Here is a 16,599-nt window from a genome sequence, read left to right as displayed (position 1 = left end):
TGTAACAGCAGGAAGTCCTAAGAAAAGAATAAATGCAGATATGTGAAACAAGTTTCCATTTACATAATGGTAAACGCAATTTGTTTTTGTGATCTCCTTGAAGTTTCATCTTTCAAAATTTTACTTTGGCCCACAGACAAGGACAATTGCTATAATGAAAATGCCTTTGAACCAGTGGTCTTCAACCTCTTCCATTTAGAGATTAACAAAAAGTTCCTAAAAGAGGTGAAGGCTCAGCATAGCCTATTCCTCTTTCTTTGTTATCTTCAGCGACTCTTCATAGGCAGTAGTTCTGGAAATCGCAGATTGAAAAACACCATTCTGGTTAACTTGTATTGCTTTTCACTTAGCTCAATTAACTTTGCAAGCTAAAAAAAGATGCTGTCTACTTCAGAGAACGTGGTCTCAGAGGTCTCATTTCAAACACTATTTTGTTTCCATGCAACAACAAAATATAAACTCCTAAGAATTAAGTTTAGGGAAAAAAAAATCTCTTTGATGTTACTTTTTGTGCAAGTGACTGCAAAGTTTCACTGATGGTGCTGCAAAATGAAATATGCCTGCTTTGTAATCCTTTGCTATGTCAAAAAAGGTTAGGACAAGGAGTGGTTAGAGCAGCTCAGTGTGACAAGCACAAGGAAAACCAGCATAGGTTAAGCTGGAAAAAGACAGTACATGCAGAGGAAATTTTTATTAGATTGTAAAAACACTAACTTCAATATAAAGTTACTCCATCTCTCTCATCCTAAGGAAAAGTTTTGCCAAACAGATGATCCAAACCCGATGACATGCTACTTCGGATCCCACACAACAGTTACTGACACCTCTGTATCTCAGCGTTATTCTCCTTTCCCAAATCAAGCATAGTGTATAATCTTATAATGTCTGAAGGCTAACTTAAATTGTTCCATTATTTTTGTAAACTGGAAACATTTCCTGGGCAGAAAGACATTTCAGTTTAAAATACAGGTACTTCAAGAAAATGTATTCGAATTTTTCTGCTCCTTTCATAGAATTATTTTATGAACAGTTTCAAGATCAATATGTAATACAATTTTTATAGTTACTTATATAGCAATACGGTCTTAAAAGATACTGTACCCTTTCTGTCAATTTTTTCATGGTATCAACATTGATAGGTGCATAGTATCTGCATATTTGTGGCGTTGTTTTATTCATTAGTTTAACAGCCTAGAAATTATCCAGGTTTCATTACTCGCAATATTCATTCCTTCATCTTAAAAAAAAAAAAAAAAAAAAGAGAAATGTTTATAGCAGCATAAGCTGTGGTTCACCTATATATATTACATACTACAAGAAACTACTGATCTTTAACTAGGCTAGGAAAAGGCTCCTTCAGTGTTAGTACTTTACTAGTATCCTGCCTTTGTATCTCAAATTTAACACGAAGAGCACACAACAGAAGTTTTAATAAAAAGAGAACATATCCTTCTGATTGTTCAGGAACACATTTTAGTTATTAACAATCACTCAAACCTTTCAGCAGCCAAGTTGCTTAATCCGGAGGAGAAAAACATACTAAAAATGTAGTTTGATCTGTGTAGCAATTTATACTGTAACTTGACATTATATTAATACTATACTAGTTATGACTACTATATGACATACCGAAATGCTTGTCTCCAATACTGATTTCAGTAATGAATTCTACTCAGAGCTGAGAAAGGCTGTACATGTAGAGTTAGTTACCTACAGTAACTAAGCAGAAAAAAATCCATACAAATAGCCTTCACAAAGTTAAGAACTTGAATGTTATTACTTCAAACTGTTCTCCACATATCAAGTGTTCAACAATTTGATACCACAATGAGTGGTCAAAAACAATTTTAGCACAAACCATATTAAATGAGATTAGAAAGACCTACGCACATGACAAAAACCACTTAAGTTTATTTCTGGCTTAACCCCCTCAAATTCACAACTACTTTCTTTATCCTAAAAACAAACAAACAAACAAAACCAAAACAAACAAACAAACAAAAAAAACACCACCAAACAAAAAAACCTGAAAGTCACCAGTAACTAAAAGCTGTAAGATAAAAGACAAGTTAGTGCAAAACTTGAGGCAAAATTAAGTTCAGAATAAACTAAAACTGTTTCAAAGGTAACTTAGCCAAATTCATATTGCCAAAAAGGTTGCTGAGATTGCAAATATCAAGGGAAGTTCAGGAATTTGTCTTCAATACTTCACTCACATTTATCAGTCCTAAAGATTGATGCAAATCTTTTCAATAAAGCACAAACCAGTGGCCCATCTGTCATTTTATGCTGCTGAATTTAGTAACCATCTTAAATTGTAGATGGGATGTTTCTTTTCTATTCAGCCAAGCAAAGGAGCCCAGTCCCTCCTCACTTAATTACCCAGCATACACCTAAATACCACCGGCCATCCCTCAATACTCCCGAGCTAGCTAGAGGGGTGATCTACCGCAGCATCCATTTCTCCCCAATTCATCATCGTCAGCTTTCTTGCTGACACTCTTCAGAGCTGCCTAGGTGATGAATTGCTCTGTTATTCATCTTATGTTAATCTGAGGCTGACGCAAGAATACCGTTCTGAAGACACTTAACAGTATTAAAACCCGGCACTACCAAGTGCCCTCAGTGTGCAGTAAACCTCCCATTTGGAACCAAAAAGCTTCCTCATGAATAGTTATGACTAAAATACAGTTACTAAATCAATAGGCACTAGGCTTAGGTACCTCATTACCTATAGACAGAGCTTCCACACAATTCCTTGCTTCCCTAGAAGCTACACCAGAATTATTAGAAATTGGAAGTACTTTGATCCATATGGAATTCAACCTCAATTAACCCCATATTAAACTGATATAGGGAAGTTTTTCTCCTCCTGTTCCTCAAAATATCAGTATATTTCTTAAATGTTGCAGATCTCTAAAAAAGTTTCTTTGAAGTCCATAAGCTTAATAAGCTTTTCTCAAGAAAGTCACCTGTACTTTTTGAAGTTTCCTCCAAGGCAGATTTGATCTTTAGATAATGTTTGTTCCAGATTTTTTCCCAAAGGATTATGATAGTCTTGTCACAAAATTTATCAACAAAGCACAAATGCATTGCAAGAAATTTCAAAATATGAGACTCAAATCTCTGTAAACATGTTATTACAACAGCTAAATATATTTCCCTTCTAAAAGCAACTGCAGCCACTAATTCTATACCTGAGAAGTACTATCAGTCTTCCGCTCAAGACATTTTAATACATATATAATCTGTCTTCCTGATAGAATCTTGGTTAGAATTAATTTCTGATTCCTACCATATCATCTATGCCTAGATTTTGTTCAAGTCTATTTACCGGTTGATCGCAAAGTTGACAGAACTATGTGAAAAGTGGGAACAAAAGAATCTGTATAAGCAGTCTTGCTTCAGGTTGATTCACAGGCAGTATCAGATTTCCATAAAAGCCTCGAGTGATTTAAAGTAGTAGTAATTTTCTCGTAAACTGACTATATATAAGCCTCTCCAACTACGCTTATCTTTATAGATGATACAATACTTAAGCAAGCAATTAAAGAGCTACCAACAACTTGTCTCTACAATCATCTAACATGCACCATTTTCTCACTGCACAATCTTCACAGCAAAAACATACTTTAAACAAGACAGCTGAGCCTATTACAGCATTTTAACGTTCAACTTTAACACACAAACTAACTGTTTGAGAACACACCTGTCAATAGATTGTACATGTAGTATTTAGGCAAAGTTAGTCTGGAAGGTTTGAAGGAAGGAGGGGGGAAATGACAACAGTTTGACAACTTTTTTAAAAAACATCCCATGTTAAATTTCTGACATAGAAGTACAGCTCATGCTCCTTCAAAATGAGACAAACTGAAAGTATCTAAAAGCCCTACACACAGATGAACAACATTGCTCTAAAAGAAAACAGCACCAGCTCGTATTATATTCTATATAGTAGAATTTTTCCTTGTGTACTCCTCTCCATTCCTGCAAAGAAACTGAAGACATTCCACAGCAAACAGAAGTGGATTTGGCTTGCTCTGCATCTAGAAATTGAAAATGATGCATTAACTTTTTGTATAATTATTTGTGGGTTATTAGATTAAGCTGTATTAAGAAGAATATTAACCGGTTTGCTATAGCTTCAAAGCCTGATAAATAAATGGAAGCATTATGCAACATCAACTGAATGTTTTAGTTCAGTTGCCATTGAAAGATATGAACCAGAACATTAAGTTTTTATTAATACTTGTGCTAGATGGATCTGCTGCTTACTTTTTATTATTTCAGGCGTACTGTACCTTCTAGACAGTAATGAAGAAAATATACTGCAGTTAGGATAGGATGTTTCAACCAAGTAATAGTTACAGAGGTTTCTAAAACAGTCCTTTAATCTGAACTAGACAAAATAATACGGTTCATTATTTCAACAGCTAAAGGACTTAAAGAGTTCAGCAAAGTCTGACTTCCATCTAGTGTCAGCTAGTCTGAAAATAGTCACGTCCTTAAAATTTTGAAAGGAGTAGATGCACAATCAGTTGACATCAATTAGTGGTTTCAGACTTTAAAGTAAATGTTTAAGCAAATGCACTCTCCCCAAGGCTCTGCTCTATATCTTCAGTATTGAGCCACCTCAGCCTTTGTGCCAACACAAGCACTCTGAGATCACATATGGTGAGTTTGATCATAGCTCTGATCTAAAAAGAAAGCCAGCACCACATCAAAACAAACTCAAAAAACCCCTGACCAGTCCAAAATATCAGCTGACCTTTTAAACCAGAAACTGGTCCACCAGAAAATTGTATAGAATACTGTATTATCATCTCCTGCCTGTGCTCTGACATCAGCAGCCACTCTGATGCATTACCCCCCAGAACTACACTAACATAATTTCCCAGCAAAGTAACAAGATGTTACTTGTTTGTCATGCTGGGAATTTTTTTCCCTTTCAAATCAAGTCTTAAAGAAGCACAAACATTTATAAAGTTATATACCATTAAAAGTGTTAACTTCCCAGGTTATATACCATTAAAAGTGTTAACTTCTCCACTGTTAATAGCTCAGATGTCAGCCAGTTATCATACAAATTGCTTCCTGGTTTATTCCCTTTAGAAAGGGGGTATCCTGAGGCCCTTCCTGCCCATGCACTTCCAGGAATGAAATGCAATGAAATTAAAATGTATCAAAACATTGCTCTGGTACACTCTGTCCTAGATGTACAGAAAAATCTTCTCCACTACACTATGAAGTAAAGTACAAGTATTCAGGTGAAATTGCAAAAGTCAAAAATATTTTTTAAACTGATTTAAAAAATGAATTACTTCCAGCATGCTATTCAATCAACTATACACCACCAAAAATGCTAAAAGAAAATCCATTAATAGCTACCTATTGCTGTTTCCCTTTAAGAGAATGATGTTCTGCAATGAACTGAGAAGCAAAATTTACTATTTTGACACCAAGTATGAAAATCAATTCTCAAATAAAAAGTAATTGGAAACATGTTTTCAATTTTTACTCAGTATTTTATACCATGATAATAAAAAAACCAAAACAAAACAAAAAACAACCCACACTTGTCTAGTGTTTCCACACTCATTCTGAGCACTAACACCTACTAAAACAGCTGGAGAGTATCTAAAAAGCTGCAACTTCTAGCACTGGACCCAGACAACACAGGTTTAGTAACAAGTGCCTGAGCAGAAGCACTTGAACTTGTACCACCTTGTTGTTCTGAGACACCCAACTGGCCTGCAACAGGCACCTTTCCCATGGAAACAACAGCTACACCATGGAGGGGTAGCTCTGCTAATGAAGATGCGTATTATTTCTTTAAAGCTGTCATGGTTGCTTTGCTCATTCAAGCATAAATTGTCTCAAAAAACTAAGCTCTGCGATTGAAAAGCTAGCTTCATTTCTATGAAGTGTTTCCACAAAAAACAACCAAAAGAAACCCAAAGACTGCTTTACCTGCACTGCACAAAGTAACATGGGATATATTCTCAAGTCAAAATGTAATGTTGCTTAACTTCCAGCAACCCAACTCCTTGTCTCACCACAGCAAAGTATATAATCTGAGTTTATAACTCAGGTTATAAACACTCACCCATCATGTGTCTCAGCTGTAGTGTCCTTCACAGATCTAGATCCTCCTGCTACAAAGCCACAAACATCTTCCATGGTACTTCTACTGACCTAACCAATTGCACTAAGCATAATGAGATTAAAAACACTGGCAATTTCACTGTTCCTACTAATTTTCTTAGGACTGGCTTATTAAATGTCAATAAAACATCAACAGAAGATTTTCATAACATGCATTTTGATAAAAATCAATATAGAAAAATTCAGAGAGCCCAAATAAGAAGTTGCAAGTTATGTTTCAATAAAGACAAGGGTCAGTGAGGGCATTTCGTTGCTTCACAGCTTTCCCGGCTTTCCTTGTCTCCCCCGTCTCTCACTCCCCCGACATTCCATATAAGCAGTCGAATACAAACCATCAGTCTCCATGGCAGACTCCTGCTGTACTTCAATCAGCCTGAGCTGACAGGATGGTCCGGTAATTAACATGAACACAGGCCTATTCTGTCAGTCAGCCGCAGACTATACACTAGATCAGCCTCTAATAATACATCTAATTAACAGGATATCTGTATCAGTATGCATTCTCCAAAAAGAAGAATATTTTAAGGTTACAGACAGTAATTAAAGACAATTCAAATGTACCTGCTTTTCTACCAAAGTTACAGAATTCAAATCACTGTAATATCCTGTTCCTGATTTGGCATTGTTTAGAGTACTCACTGAAAGAAAGTTTTAACTTCAGGACTGAAACCTGGTCAAAAAAAGCTACTGATCTACAAAAGTAACTATTCATGTCCAGGCTTCTCTTCACATGAACACTGCTCACCAAACACCAGCAACTTTTCTCTGACATGGCCTTTTCTCTTTCGATGCATGTAAATTTCATTTTCATAAATAAGACATTCTAAGCGCGCTCTTAAAATCTACCGTTTCTCAGTTGTTGCTGATTTGTTTGGGTTTTTTTTCCCCTCACTTTACTACTAACCAACACACCTTCAGTTTTTCCTTTCTGCACTACAAAAACATCACATGCCACTCCCTAATCTAATCAGTAGCAAGACATTTTTATAGGACACTACTTACTTTGGAAACTATTGCGTATAACTTCAGATGAGGAAAATGCAATGCAATTCTAGCCTTAAGGAATAAGTAACACAAAACAAAAATCATGAAAAATTCAAACAAGTCTCTCACAATTTAAGGACAAATATGTCAGCAGTTCTCGTATAGAACTACATCTACTATGGTTCCTCTTAAAAAAACCCTCTGATGACAGACATCTTAATAATAAATTATTGGTACGCAACAGTGAACAAAACTGCTTTCAAAACATAAGATTAAAATAACTGCTTTACTAACTTAGAACTTTTATCAGTCAAAACACCACACAGATTTTTAAGATACACACCAGGTGACTGCAATCCTATGAATGTTGCAGTTCCAAAAATAACTTCTTTTAAAAAGATCTGAACTATTGGGATCGCGGGGGGGCGGATTTTAAATATTCTTCCCCAAGCTTAAAAAAAATAAACCTTTTCCTAAGTGCAATGGAGCTTTTGTTTTGATGTTATAAGAGGCTGCCAAAGAATTACAACAACAAAAACACACCTCAGAACAACTCCTGTGAAGTTTTTGAACACACGAGTTCTAAAAGCTCGACAGCCTCATTATTATGTGACAATCATAAATCTGCCTCAGACCATTACCTTAAGATTTACATTTGAGTAAAGAACCAGAATCAAAAGAGCACTATTGATAAAGAGCACACAAACAACACTGGATGCTCTTGTTGCATGCTGTTTTGTACAATTTTAATGTTAAAACTCCAAATCCAAAAATTAGCCTGGGACTGTCTGGGCAAAAACCTATATAAGGCCTTCACCCTGAAGAAAATTCTTCTCTGCACTTTGCATTAAGAGGCACGGTTTGTAAGGAAATAATGAGGTTCTATTGCAAGACCTGATACAACTGAAAAATAGTCATGCTAATGTGGCCAATGCCCCTTCATCAAATCTGACAAGTCAGCAAAACCCTCACTAAGCACAGGCTACATTTACATAATCACAAACAATAAGGTCATGTGCAAAAGTAACCAGAAAACATCTCAGAAAGAACTTATTTACAACACCAGAGCACAGCTCTTTAGTCCTAACTCATGCAGACATTTTGGTTAAGACATTGATAGAAAAACTTCAGTTTTGGGCACCGAGCTCTGCAAATTCACATGCACTTTTCTCAGTGAACAGAGTGAACAGAAAAAGCAACATCCAATAAAAAAATATGCTCCTTAATCCCTACCCAGACGTTTTTACAGTTGGCGTTGTTATAACCGCTAGTCAGAAAGACATGAAATTACATTTATCTCCAAAAGCTAGATGCATGGCTTAATTTATATTTAAAAGTAGACACACTTTTAAGCCACATTCAAGACAAGTTTGACAGGAAGGCAGAGATTTTTGGTGTATAGTTTACAGAGGAGAAATGAATTCCCAGTAAGGCCTGCATCAATACTTTTTTAAAAAAGGCCAGACCATAGTTTTGATCTGTGCTCATTCCGATCAAGTACAACATTCTGACCACTTACAGGTCCAAGAAAAAAAAAGAGTAAATATACAAATTACACTACTCAGATCTCAGCTAATTGTTACCTCAGTAATTTCAATAGATAAGAATGCAATTGCAGAGTTTAAAATATATAGTGCAAGAAAAGAGGTACAACTTCATTCTTCCACAAATGGCACCATTAAAATACACAAATAGTCAGAAAAAAACAGTCTAGGTTAGAATCATGAAAGTTAGTATCTGAGAAGCTGAAATGCAAAAAAATCAGGTCACATTTGATGGTGCAAACAATGACAGGAAATAAAGCCTATTCCACATTCAGGAAGAGCCCTCTCTTCCCACAGGTTTGCACTAGTCTGATAAAAACAATCCAGCTTCCTAGTTATTATGATGTGCACTTTAAACATCCTTGTTAATCTACAGTAATACACATAAGAAGTTGAAAGCACATATATGCAAAAATATCGGTGCCTTAAACAAAACTGTGACTTTAATATTTTATTATAAATTAGTTGGGTTTTTTTTTGAAGTTTCCTCCATATACCTCTCACATTTAAGCTGATCTTCAAAACCAAATGCCGTAAGGCAGAGACCATCTACTAAGTTAAGCACTACAATTTTCAAATATCGAACACTGGGACAGTGGAAAATGTGTTTTGGATAACATACACAGCACAGAAAAGGACCAAAAAAAGTAAATGTACATTCTGAAACCCACTCAGATTATACGTGCTGTTCTTCATCTAAACCAACAGGTCTATTTCTATGTCTGTTGCATACAATTAGAAGTAATTGCAACACAGGCCTATTTGAGTTTTGGTTTTAAATACTGTCATGTAAAAATAAATAAATAAACTAACCCCTAGCATTCCAAGAGAGAAAGCAATGCCATGTTTCATTTGTTTGAATTCTTAGGGTTGTGACTATTTCTTCAATTTAACTAGTACAAACTAGAAGACAAAAGCTGATCGTAATATTGTTCTTCTCAAGCATAAACAAAACCTTCAGGAAAACGGCCATATAGTAACTAAAACAAAACAACCACACAAACACCACCTATCTAAAGCACAAAACAAACCAGAAGAAGCAAACCAAATTGCAGGAGGGGCACGGGCAGAGGGTATGTGAACACTCTATTTTTAGAGAGAGATAAATATATATATACACACACCTGCCCATAATATTTGGTATTCTCAAAGGTGACATGAAACAACTGATGAAACTATCAAGTATTACACTTTTAAGTAGGCATTCTAAATCTTGCAGACCTTTCTAGAAAACTAGAGAACCCTTCTGGAGGATGTCTGTGTAGCATATAGCTCCACAACATTTAACACGGTGCCCCTTTGGTAACCAGGAAAGGTGTTTTACAGAACAACAGTTGTTCCAACTTCTCAACTGTTCATTGCTATTGACTACTCTACCTACATATTAATAATACTGCATGTAAGCAGACAATATCTGTAAGTCCACGTGAACATAGATACCCGAACAAATCCACAAGTACTTTGTCATTCTTTGGTATCTTCTAATAGATGTGTTAATTTTCACGGCTCAAGGCAGTGATGGTGTTCAGAGGCCAGGCTCACGTCTCAGAAAAAAAAATAACTGGCGCCCCTTAGTGTTCAAATTTTGAAGTCTCGAAGCAATTTACTAGATTTGCATGAAACATTTTTTCAACATTCCAAAAAGTTTTCTGCCTCCACAATACTTCCACCCAACTGCCAACGTAAACAGGAAAAGCAGAAAGGCTTAAAGGGACAGCAGACATCTTCCTGAGACTATTTAGAAACACAAATTCTATTTTATTTATTTTTCTTTTAAAGAAGAGCGTGAAGAATACCTCCAACAGAATCCTTAAACTCTTTCAGCAAGTCTCCAAAGCCCTCATTTTGGAATGCCAATACTTCACAAAACATATTTCCAGAGCTTTCGCTATTTAAAAATATATTAAAAGGCGCAAGGATTTCAGACATTCCATTTTCATTTGCCTTTTCGCATGGTGAAATGTTTTTCTTTCTTTCTTTTGTTCTCAGACCAAAAAAAAAAAAAAAACAAACCGAAAAGTTTCAGGCATCCTCTGGCCAAATACTTTAAGTTGAAGAGATTCACCAATTTAAAAATCCGACATCAAACCTCCGGAAGGCTCATTTGTGCTAAAAAAGAAGTCCTCTCAGTCAAGTTTCTTCTTGATGTGTGTTGTAAATCTAACTATTCTGAAGAGGTTGTTTGCTGTGGTGACCCAGAACATAAGTTTTAACTAGTTTTAATTTTCACATGCATATTAGCTTCAACATGAACTCAAATTTCACCAAGAGTCTTGAAAATAAAAACAGAATATCCCATTATATCACTTTGCACGATCCATCTTTCAGTATTCTTCACTGTGTTGTTTTTCATGTTGCTTTTTTTTTTTTTTACTCCTCTATTATTTATTTCAGAAGGTATTATTTTCCTGGTATGCTATTTTTTGTTGTACTACAGTCACTATCTCATTTTTACAGTCTTGGGAGAGGGCGGGGAGTTGTTCTACCAAATATAACCAGCTCTTTCATCTTCCGAGGTCAACAACTTCCCAAACTTCTTTTAATGAGGAGGAATACATCTGAAAACAAGAATCCTAACTCTAAATCTCGAAATTCAGTATTTCATGCTAACAATCCCAACAAGTTGAAACTGCCTAAGTAATTTATGCTTTTATCGTATTTTACAAAGCTACCAAACACGATTAAGCAAACTCTAACTCTCCAGAAAGCCCAGGTTCAAAGTGGTAAGAAAGGAAATGCTTTTAACAAGAAAAGCAACCCTGTGAACCCAAGCATAAAAAGAATTGAAGATACTAAGAGCATGTGTATCACCTTATTTTTAACACAATGGGCCTGCTACTGTAGTGGGAAGATACATGGGACAAATGAAGTTCCCAGCATATACTTTATTTTTTTCATTTCCAAAATGTGATTATTTATTTGTAAAAGCACTCAACCTTAAAGGGAGCTAGTTAAGAAAAAAAAAATAAGAGGGTCAACCCACAGGAGCAGCCCCTCGCCCCTCTAAGCACGAACGGGGTACAAGGCTGGGGCAGCGGTAGCTGGAGTAAACGAGGCAATTTCGTAATTTTTTTTTCCCTTCACTAAAAGTCACACGTAGGACTCTTGCAAGTTAGTTTCTTTAAAAGGTAAGGAGAGCTGAAAGAAGAATTTGTTCGCCTGCCTCGCAATATACGAAAATTATAATTAGTTTGTGGCCAGTTCGGGGTGGGGTAGTGCTGGAGCTGAAGAAAGAGCTCAGCCCCCTCCGCCTTAGTCATTCAAGTTCAAGCAGCTTCCAGAACAGCCAAATCTCGAAACCAAACACCCTCCCAACCCGCCCCCCCACCCCGCTCGGGGCCCTCCGGCCGGGCCGACCAGCGCTCCCCGCAGGGCGCCGCACCGGACCCCGCTCCCCGCCGCCGCGGGAGGGAGGGGAGCGCCGCGCCGCGCTCCGCCGTGCCGTGCCGCCTGCCTGCCTTCCCCTCCTCCCTGCCTTCCCCCAGAGCACATTCCTGAGCTCCTCTCCTCGCTCCCTCCCCTCCGTGCCGTGGTTACCCTTCCCCCGGTTTTCGGAGACGGCGTGGGGAAGGGAAAAAGAAAAAAAAAAAATAGGGGAAAAGAAACCCCAGGAGGGAGTGGGGACCCGTGCGGCCGGGGCTGCCTCTTCCCCCTCCCACTCGCTCACCAGTCCCCCGGCACCACACGGCAGCAGCCAGGGCGGGGAGAGCCCGCACTTCCCCTTTGTTTTCGGCTCTCCAGCCGGGGCCCGAGAGCGTGCGGAGAGGAGCGGGGAGAGGGAAACAGGCCCCGGGCTCCCCCCGCCGCCCGGCCAGGGCTGGGGCGAGGGGCCGAGCGGGATCCCGGGAGCGCCGCGGAGGCCCGGGGGAGGGGGGGAGGCAGGGCAGGGCGGCGGAGCGGGGGAGGGGGCGACCAAGCGAGCGCCTTTACCTTCGTCCAGCAGCCTCTCGAGGTGGTTGAAGATCCCGCAGAAGTTGGGGAGGCTGCTCATCAGCTTCTTGTCGTTCATCAGCTGCATCAGGTAATCGGGGCTCGGCTTCGGCTTCTCCTTGGTTTCCATTTCCCCAACCATATTCCAAGCCCGCGCAGAGACGGCGAGCGCCCGCAGCAGCTCCGCCGAGCAACGCGACCGCGGCACGGGGCGCCCGGCTGGATCCGGGCGGGCAGGGAGGCGGTGGGGGAGGGGAGGGGGCGGGGAGGGGAGCTTCCCCGAGGAAGGAGGAGGAGGAGGAGGATTCAAATCCGGAGACAAACGCAGACCCGCCGCCGAGTCCGAAGGGCCGAAAAAAAGAGGAAACTCGGCAGAAACCCCCGTGCGGGCTGCGCCCTCCTCCCCGGGCACAAGGACCCGCCGCCGCCTCTCGGTGCCGCCGCCGCTTCCCTGCTCCGTGCGCCCTCGGCCGGCGCAGTCTTCGGCGTGTCCCCCCTCCTCCTCCTCCTCCCGCGCACACACACGCTGAGCCCGGCTTCTCCTCTCGGCGCTGCCCCCTGTCTCCGCGGCGGGGGAGGGAGGGGACGAGCGGGGCGGGCGGGCGCTGCTGGCGCGGCTGCCGCTTCCGAGGAGCCGCCGCCGGTGTCTCTCCGCTGTTGCCGCCGACGACGCTGTTGTTGCCGCCGCGCTGCGCCTGGCGTGTCCTCCTCTCCGCCTCCCGCCCGCCCGCCCTCCCGCCGCCGCTGCCTGTGGCTGGTGAGTCTCAGCCCCGCCGCCGCCTCCTCACTTCTCCTCAGTTCGCTCCGGAGTTCGCTTCAGTCCAGGCTGCGCTGGCAGCAGCGGCGGCGGCAGGAGGAGGGGAGGGGGCAGGGCCCGCGGGGGTGGGGACATGCCGGGGGGCGGGGCCAAGGGCGGGGCGGCCGTTACTCGGTGGCCGGCGGCAGCGCCGCTTGGCGGAGCCAGCTGGCGCTCCCTTACCGCTCGGGGGGCCCGGGGCGGCGGCGCCGGCGCGGCGGGGGGAGGGGAGAGAAGGGGGCGCCGCGGGGCCGAAGGGGGTTTTCTCCTCCCGGCCACGCCCTCTCCGAGCTTTTGCGCGTGGACAGGCGGCGCAGGCGCGCAGCGCCCCGTGCAACTCCCGCGCGCTGCCCCCCCTGCCGCGCGGAGCCACGCGCGCGCACAGAACTCTTCTAAACAAAGTCGTGTTGCTTCACCCGCTGCGCGCGAGGAGGGGGGGCGGGGCAGAGCTGGGTCACGTGCGCCCTCGGGGGCGGGGAGAGCCTCACAGAAACGCGCGCGCCCGCCCTTTACAACGCCGCTGCTGCCTCGCGCGGTCACGGTTTCGCGCAGCAGAGGGGGTAGAACCGGGGTGGAGGGGAAGGAGAAGGGCGGGACTTGTATGCGCCGCGCATGCGCCTGCGGGCGGTGGGCGGTGCGGGTGGCGGAGCGGCGCGAGGAGCGATTTCCAACCGGTAAAGCGGCTGCGAGGGCAGGTGGAGGGCGCGGCGCGGGGCCGAGGTACCGGTGCTACGGGCGCTGCCCGGCCGCGAGCCGTAGCGGCCCTGCGGGAGAGCGAGGAGAAGCGGAGGTGGCGGGAGCCACTCTCCCTTCCTCGCTTGGCGGCCGGGCGGTGCGAGCCCGCGTGCTGCCGGAGCGGTTTAACGGCTACCTTCGGCCTCGGCGGGGCGGGCCAGGGGCTCGCTGCCGCTGCGGGAGGAGAAACATGGGCGGTGGCGGGCTAGCCTCACTCCTGAGCCCAGAGCAACGATGGCGGCCCCCGCCTGCGGCAGGTGCTGTGCAGCGCCGTGCCTCAGCCGGTCGGCCCGCCCGCTTCGGTGCCCCGCGGCCGGCCGTGCCCTGGGGCCACCTCCGTGCCCCAGCCTCGCCGGCAGGCAGTCAGACGCCCTTTTTCGCTTACAGGGCAGCGCCGTGGTTTGGCATCAGTCATGACTCGTTTGACGGGTTTGGATGGGAGACGTGATGGGAGCAGCCGTATCCGGCAGCGAGAACCAGAATTTGCGTGCTCCATCCACTGCAGCCGCAGAGGCAAAGCAGCACGACGCGGTTGCTTGTACGTATTCTCCCTGGTCGATGCCTTCCCCGTGCAGCTACTCGGTGTTCTTACTTGTTTTTTATTATTTAGGAAGTCGTCAGAAAGCGTTGATGTAATTCTCAGTAGCTTGGTTCAGCTTATGTTATAAAGCTAGATAAAAATCGCTTCATGTTTTGTTTGGTTCTCTGAAAACAGTCATTTTTAATAGGACTAGGTATAAAGTCTATATATTGCTTAAAGTTCTGTAAAAATTCAAATTTATTTGCTGATATACTGCACACTATTTGAAAAAACTTTAAATATTAGGTTAATAACAATGAACAGTGCTTCCACAACTAAAAAGAAGTACAGCTGTCTTGTCTCTTTGACAGGTGTACAATTTTACTTGATATTGTCAAGCAGTATTACTCAACTTTTCTTTAAAGATATGCAATGATGAAAGTGTAGGGAAAGTGTAGTTCTCATAATAGTAAAAATGCCTTGCATTATTTCATGCCTTCTAGTGTTTACTGTATTTTTCCCTTTTAAATGTGTAGAACTCATTATTTGGACATGAGGATTTTTATTTTATTTCAGGGTTTTAAGTAAAAATTATGGCTTATGTAAGATAAGTCAGATTTATTGCTTTCATATTTTAAAAAAATGTATATTCAGCAAGAAAATGTTATCTTTGTTATAAAAAAGAAAACCATAGCAACGTTACAAACCATTTTTTTTTTAGATATAGATTCTTAGTCTATCAATAGAATGCCCAAAGCACACTACAGCATGGCTGTGGATGATGAAACAATGCAGTTTCCATTTAATAAGAAGATTGTGTTTTCTATTTTCCAACCTTGTTTTATAAGGTGGTGTTTTAGCTTGTCACAATTTTATGCTTAGCAAAATGGCCATCTTTTTATTGTAGGTGAGTCTGAAATATGATGCATTTTTGTAGCCCATCATTTGCGGATTTTTAACCAGTGAGTGAAGGCTCTTTTTAACCCTGAAAAAACTTGGTATTGAATCCTTCAATTTGATAAAGGGCATCCATCAGACAGCAGGCTTTGATCTTAAAATTAGATGAACTTAGATAATGATAGAGTAATTGTTCTGGACTGCTGATTTTCACATTAAAAATAGCATATGGAGACTTTTTCAGCAGATTTGGTGCAGCTGTTCTGATACCACTTCATTATTGCTTCTTGCACATAAAGTGCTTCCAGTGCTTGAATATGAGCAGACATAACGTGCACACAGTATAAGGTAAGAAATACAATCACACGTTGTTTTGCAGTAACTATCAGTTTTCTTTCCTACTAATAGGAAAAATATAGCTTATCCTAAGGTATTTTGTGCTTACTTACTGGAGGATAAGATGATGCATGCTAGCAGTTACTGAGTAATCACTCAGGTGCATTGCAAAATTCAAGCTCTAGTTTGCTGTCTGTTAATCTGAATTATTTTCTCAGCCTGAACAGCACAAAAATTGAGGCAAAGCTATGTGCTGAAGCTGCTCATGTAATCAGGCATAAATGGCTTAACGAAAATTCTCATCCTTGATTTTTTTTTTTTCATAAATACTTCAAGGCTCTGACTTTAAATCATCGGAAAAATGCCCTTGGGAAAGCTGAGTGCTTTAACAAAATGTAGATAACTCACCATTAGTTTTAACTAGGCAAATCAGCATAATATCTTTCTTTATCAAGTAGATGGTAAAAACAAAAAGCTGCCTAAGAGCCCCTCTTGGCATACTTCATGTTGGAGTGGTTACATTTATACAGTCCTAAAATTATATTTGGCCCTTTGAAGACCACCATGAGGCTGATGTGGTCTGTGGTGAAAATGAGTTTGACACCCCTGCCTTATGTTCTCTGTGCCCTTACATTCGCACACTTCCACATCCCAGAAAAGGGTGTTTTAAGGAAAGTTGAGTTAGTTCTGCT

General features: G+C 41.8%; 1 protein-coding gene across 7 annotated transcripts in view; it reads right to left on the bottom strand.

Moving 5' to 3' along the window:
• Positions 1-13,401, bottom strand: part of QKI (QKI, KH domain containing RNA binding) — a 156,710-nt gene extending 143,309 nt beyond the window's left edge. For all 7 annotated transcript variants that reach the window (XM_080341360.1, XM_080341361.1, XM_080341359.1 and 4 more), the window contains exon 1: positions 12,624-13,401. In XM_080341360.1, the coding sequence (XP_080197486.1) occupies positions 12,624-12,765 (142 nt within the window). In that variant the 5' untranslated portion in view covers positions 12,766-13,401. The remainder of the gene's footprint in view (positions 1-12,623) is intronic.
• Between the last annotated feature and the right edge of the window lie 3,198 nt (positions 13,402-16,599).

The sequence above is a fragment of the Nesoenas mayeri genome, assembly GCF_963082525.1.
Source record: "Nesoenas mayeri genome assembly, chromosome: 3".
Lineage (NCBI taxonomy): Eukaryota > Metazoa > Chordata > Aves > Columbiformes > Columbidae > Nesoenas > Nesoenas mayeri.
Note: the sequence above shows the minus strand (reverse complement) of the source record. Positions and strands in the feature narration are given on the sequence as shown.